Source organism: Lathyrus oleraceus, chromosome 3 (genome assembly GCF_024323335.1).
Source record: "Lathyrus oleraceus cultivar Zhongwan6 chromosome 3, CAAS_Psat_ZW6_1.0, whole genome shotgun sequence".
In the NCBI taxonomy this organism is placed as follows: Eukaryota; Viridiplantae; Streptophyta; class Magnoliopsida; order Fabales; family Fabaceae; genus Lathyrus; species Lathyrus oleraceus.
The window spans coordinates 53,564,476-53,570,904 of NC_066581.1; the positions used below are offsets into that span (position 1 = coordinate 53,564,476).

The following is a 6,429-nucleotide window of genomic DNA, read 5'->3' on the forward strand; positions in this document are numbered from 1 at the left end:
GGCATAGCTCTCCAGCACTTTGATTTTCTCAGCCAGCAGCTGGATTTCCTTATTCTGAGGAGGAATGTCGTAAGGCACAAAAGGCTCATTTCGCATAGAGAACTGGTCAGCCTCTCTATCTTCCTCCTGATCTTCGTCAAACCCATAAAACGGAGGCACAAAGTTGTCTTTCATATTCTGACTAGGCCCAGGTTGACCAGCAGCACCAGCATTATTCACCAGACCAACTGTTGTCCTCTTTCCACCATCACGAGATCCCTGCCCCTGGTTGGAGACTCCATCCAGGTTGACCCCACTGTTCTGAGCAGAAACCCGCTCGAGTTTCTCAACTTTATCTGCGAGAGCCTTCTGACCAATGGCAAAACCTTGCATTATATTGATCAGTTCGGTCATTTTCTCCTTCAGTTCCAGCATATCAGCACTGGGAAACTCCATGAGTCTGGGAGTGTTTCTTCTTGTGTAATATCGGTGAGGGCGAGTTGAGTGCAGGGGTACTACTCTTCGAGCGCGAGCAATGGTTCCTGTTTACAAACAAGCACGTTAGTAATAGTCACCTGCAAAATAAAACACAAGTTATCATGATTAATGCATGTATGCAGTGCCTATCCATATGAAGGACACTTTGTCTCTCGACCCTGGCATCATCGAGACAAATAATAAGCCGGCATTAACATTCTGATTAGCAGTGTTTGATTTTGTTGTGCAGATCGGAGATATGTGATTTAGCAAGAATACCCCCAACCATGTGTGTGCTTGTGTAAGTGCATACGGTAAAGCAAATAAAGCTTGAAAACCAATCACTGAATGAAAAATCACCATCACATAGCAAAAGTGCACAATCAGTGCAGTAGTCATACATCAACCAGATAAGGTCAGATACAATCCTCAAGAATAGGAAAGAAATACAGACAAGTGAATTCCGTCAACAAGCCTGACGGTAATTCACAACGAAAGAAAGATCTAACTGGATGAGGGTCCCGCAGATGGCCCTATCTCGCCCTCCATCCTCGCGAACTCTGCGGCGAACCTGAGCTCTATGTTCTCCTGCTGTAGTCTTCCAACTTCCTTCTGATGAATCTTCATCTGTCTGAAGTAGTGGTCTCTCTCTGCCATGTAATGATCTCTCTCGGTCCTGATCTTTGCTTTCTCCGCCTCCCACTCTGCAGCGAGGACTCTGGCTCTCTCATCCCTCTGATCCCTGACTAGGATTTGCCTCCTCTTCTCATCTTCAATCACCTTTGATGCTCTGAACAGCTTCTCCTTTGTGATGTCATGCTCCCGGTTGGACGATGCTAAAGCTTGGCTGATCTTCCCATAATAGGCTGTATCCATCTCAAATCGCTTGGTCTCCAAAGCATGCCGCTTATCCTGATCTTCCATCTTCGCTTTGAGCTCCTGATTAGCTCTCTGAACCCGAGCAACACTCATCTCCAATTCCGTCTTCTCTGCAAGTAGCTGGTCTCGTTCCCGCTTCATCTCTAAGAACTCATCCATACTAACAGTAGAAGGAGTCTCCTCAACCAACGGATACCACGGATCGACCATAGGAAATGGTAGACAAGTAAGCTCCACTCTCTTTCTGAGCCAATCATCGAACGGAGGAAAAGATCTGTTGTTAGCTCTACCCCAGGAAGCCTTGCCCTTCCTCTGAATGCTGCGCCATGCATCGGATACCTGCTTTACCCTATCCTGGTTACCCTCAACCGGGAAGTACACAGATTCCTGAATCTCACTCTTGTACGGTGGAAGCTCCATAGCGAATCCCATTTGCCTCTTAAGAAGTGTCGGGTTGTAATTGATGCAACCCTGAACCCCTATAAGCGGCACATTAGGAAAACCCCTGCAACTGCAGATAAAGTCCTGTCCAACTCCACTACTGTGAGTCCAATCTATGTCCTTAGCCCTCAAGCCCATCAGTTTGGTCGCCCAAGTAACATTCTGGCCCAGAAGAACAAAAGCACCCTTGGATGGTAAGTAACCCATAAACCACTTGACCAATAACTGCGCGCAGCATCGAATCAAACCCCCACGCCTCTTCTCATTCCGGTTATGAACCGAATAATAGACATCTCCAATCAATGTAGGGATAGGATTCCTTCGAATAAACAGGCGGATGGCATTGATATCCACAAAGTTCTTCTGGTTGGGAAACAAAATGATCCCATAAATGCTCGCCGCAACCAGAGCACAGACAGCTTCCCAATTCCCCAATTCTGACTGCTCTTTAGCCTTAGCCTCTAGGAAACTCAGATGAAAACCAGGCAGCTTACCCTTCTCCTTCAGATTACTCTTCACTTCCTCTGGACTCAGATAGAAAGCACGGGAAATCCCACCAATATCAGGTTCTTCCTTAGTAACCCGGAAAGGAACTTGATCCCTGATCTGGATATTCAAAATATCAGCATAATCTTCCAACATCGGCCCTAGCACGTAATCTGGGAAGACGAAACATCTCAGCTCGGGATCGTAAAACTGAAGTAGAGTATGGATGGCGCTCCTGTCTCTGTCCATGAGCCTGAAAACCATCTTCAGAATACCCCCATACACCGCACGAAACAACCCCACATGGTCAGGAGTGATCAACGCTATCATATCCTTCAACACACTGATATCCGGGTCAAAGAAATTGTAAGCAACATCATCCTTCAAGCCGGGTCTTCTCATCTCTGAATAGAAAGTCTCTCAGCCAAGATCTCGATCCAAAGGGTCCCTGCATATGGGTAAACATGTGTTAGAGGTAATTAATGCAAGATGCAATGATGCTGATGAATGAATGCAATGCGTTGCCATCCTCCAAGCCATCTGGTCATCTGCACTGAATCTGGGCTCTGAACTGATCATAACCATCTGAGGAATACACAATCACAATTCTGACCCACGGGTTCCGAAATAAACGGAAGACAGATACATCATCATCACCACTGGTCTCTGATCAGACACACCATCACCATCTGAATCGGCCCAGGGAATCCGAAATAAACGGGTCCCCACTGATAAATATCTCGGCCCGGGGAATCCGAAATAAACGGATCCCCACTGATAAATCACGAACAGCACTCCGGCGTCACGGCAACAAATAACCATAAATCCGACTCATAAATATGTCTCTGAATCACAGCTCAAAAAGTCACCATCTGATTATGCATCTGAACAAATCAACCTCCCCTCACAGGTTAATTCTAAACAGGTCATCCTAAGGCGGATAATAGTCTCAACGATCGGGCGGAGATACTCAATGGGTTTGCCCTTGCGGGTGTGCCATTGTAGCTCCCTTAAGATCGTCTAAACCAAAGATCCGGGAAATGATCGGTCATCAGAGTCAACAGCCCAAAAGAGATAACCCAACCAAAGTGGAGAACCCCACTGGAAGAGCACTTCTCAGATGAACCTCGTCCGACTTGTGGTATGTCACGTCGCAACAATATGCCCAACCGACACATGAGCGACATGAGACCACGCTAATCCTAGGTGTACACTCGGGCCTGGGTTTTAGCCCCACTCAGAACACCCACCCCACACAACAAAACCACCTGCAGAGGACAGCAACAACATGATAGTATGATGCATGCAAACATTTAATGCAAGTATATAAACAATGGTTAGTATAATAAATGCAATAAATAAACAATACAAGCAACCAAACCTATACTAAAGCGCTAGGAGAGACTCGCTTAGGGACCATGGACCAGCATAGGTCAACATGCTCAAATCCCCAGCAGAGTCGCCAGCTGTCGCATCCTGCGAAAAATCAACCGGCGAGCCTAAAAATAAAAACACACAGAGCCGCCACTAAACGTTATTTATCCCAAGATAGGGAAAGGAAACGCTCAGAGAAACCTGGAAAGACATGGTCTCGCGACCAGAGAGAAAAGGTTCGGGAGTCGGTTACGCGAGGGGAAGGTATTAGCACCCCTCACGTCCGTCGTACTCGACGGGATCCACGCTCTAGAAAGATAAGGTTGCTATAAACATACATCACACACACACGCTACCGGATCACACAGGTGGGGTTAAGAAGAAGGGGCTCGGTAAGGTATCGCACCTTATGCCTACATATCTTGTCTGGAACAAGAATCAGAGCCACTGTAGTTCGGCTTACGCCCGCCGAACAACACAAAACAACAAAAACAAACAAGGGTGGCAAACATGGAGCCCGACAACCACTGGATGGAATTACGTCGGCATCCGAACCAAAACACACTCAAAAGGGCAAACATGGAGCTCGACAGCCAATCCTGGGCTTACGTCGGCATCCGAACCCAAACATACATAATCAGATAACAAGTAAACACACGCAAAAAAAAAAAAGTTGCCCGGAGTGGTCTCGCACGACCACCTGCCTACATACCTCGTCTGGCACGAGGATCAGGGCGATGTAGTTCCCCTGAAAGGGACTAAATTGCTAACCAGAAACCGGGGAAAGATACACAACTAGGGAGCTGAGACTCGAGCCTAATGTTGTCATGCATCGTTAACCCTAAGTTCGGTTTTCTATCCTACTTGCATAAGCAAACTAACCTAACCAGGAAAGAAGCTAGCACACAAGCATACAATCATATATCAACATTAAATGAGAACAGGCATCTCAAACAAACATGTCAATCAAATAATCACAAAACACCCACTATAACCAAACAAGAGGCTCAATCAACGGGGTTTGACCGCCGAAGCGAGTCGTCTGTACAGGCTGGTTTTGCTCTTAACCTTGCCATTACGAGGCTAAGGTGAAGCAGATGAAGAGGTGAAGTGAGGATCAGACCTCACAGCTCATATCCCTAACCAGGGGGAGCTGACAAATGAGCATGGGTCCAGAATGGGGGAACCCTTCTATACTCGATGACTCTGACTCAATGTGCACTGCACAGGATCTTGGGCTTTTGATCTCAATGCTACAACCATGTAATGGGAGCAAGGAGAAGACTCACTGAATAGTGGGGGACAGGTTGCTTGTCCCTACCTTCCACCAATTGCCTTACTTGAAGGACTTTTCCTGCTTGGGCTTAAAAATAAACAAACACAATCATTGCCTCTTAAGGAGGACTTCAGACATTTATTTGCCCGGCCCGGTAGCAGCCGGGTCTCCAGACTACATGAAGTCAAGAAGACCTACCTCAATGCAAGTTGCTTAAGCAACGCAAAGCAAAAGTTCGCAAGGAATTGAGCAACTAAAGGTACCTGTACAAAAGTCAAACAGAATCAGCATCTACTTTCACAAACAGACAACAATATAATGATCAATTAACCAAGTACAATTATACACATAATGAGGTGCATAGCACAAGGCTCACATGAACCAACATCCTACAAAACAAATACATTAGTCATATGTGTCAAGTAACACAATCCATAATGTGGAGCAAATCTCCTTAATCATTATCTTTAACCTGAAAAGGTACAATCACACTCAAAGGTAAGTACTATGACCACTAGGACTAGCCTAGGGTCAAAAAGATGGAAAAATCCTAAAACAGCAGCCAATTCATGATGAAAACCAAGTAATATCAAATACAAAGGGATCCCAATTGGTCCCATATTCAAACTATGTTCCTATTTTAAATTATGCAACCTAGAAGGCAAATGAAGCAATGTTGAGTCTCATACAAACAACCAGCAAGATCATATCCAACCACATGTCAAAAAGGATCCAAAAAATCCACAAAAATTCTATCCTAACCAGAAGGCATTCAACAAGCCACATATTAAATTTCAAATCATTTGGACTAGTAGATCAATGGGAATTAATTAAACATGGTACAGCATGCAAAAACTACATCAAATGAAGTCCAAATTATGCACCAACTTCAATTAGATGGTAAACAGCAATGGTGCATCATAAATCAGTAGGACCAAAGCCAAAAGCTACATTAATGTGTCAGGAATTATGCTATCAATTTTCATGTCCATTGGATTAATTATGAGGATATGGTAACATAAATGCTAAAGGTTATACCTATGGAACTCTAATATGCTAGGCAGCAAGAAAAAATATGAATCAAATCGAAAATGGATTGTAAAAATCCACAAAAATTATCAGTGATAGCTAACATGTTAAACAAGCTTCACGCAAAAAATTAGGGCCATTGGCCAATGGGAAGCATGGTAATCAATTTGGTGAATTCAGCATACCAAACTATGTCACATATATACATGTCCAACTTCAATAATTCATATATAATAGACCATAGGCTAAAAAATTCCCAAACCTATGTCAAAAAATCCAGAAGGATGTCTAGAAGCCATGTTTCAATTTTCAATTAATTTGGATGGAGTATGTGGATTGTAGAATTAAAATGGTAATGTGTATGAAAATATGTACATGAAAAGGACCTCTATGTCAATTCTAAAAATTCCCAAGCACCTATATATTTTTTATTTTTTATAAAATAGTAGAGAAAGAAACAAAACTAACAAAAAATTGTTATATTCTTT

General features: G+C 43.9%; 1 protein-coding gene across 1 annotated transcript; it reads right to left on the minus strand.

The window, feature by feature from the left end:
* Positions 1–780: 780 nt before the first annotated feature.
* On the minus strand, positions 781–5,805 carry LOC127132483 (uncharacterized). The gene is made up of 2 exons (XM_051061432.1): positions 5,111–5,805; positions 781–2,710 (listed from the first exon to the last, which is right to left on the minus strand). The coding sequence occupies exon 2, from the start codon at positions 2,662–2,664 to the stop codon at positions 961–963; it is 1,704 nt and encodes a 567-aa protein (XP_050917389.1). The 5' UTR covers positions 2,665–2,710; positions 5,111–5,805; the 3' UTR covers positions 781–960.
* Between the last annotated feature and the right edge of the window lie 624 nt (positions 5,806–6,429).

Coding starts and splice junctions, on each gene's coding strand:
- LOC127132483 (XM_051061432.1), bottom strand. CDS start 2,664: ATGAGAAGACCCGGCTTGAAGGATGATGTTGCTTACAATTTCTTTGAC.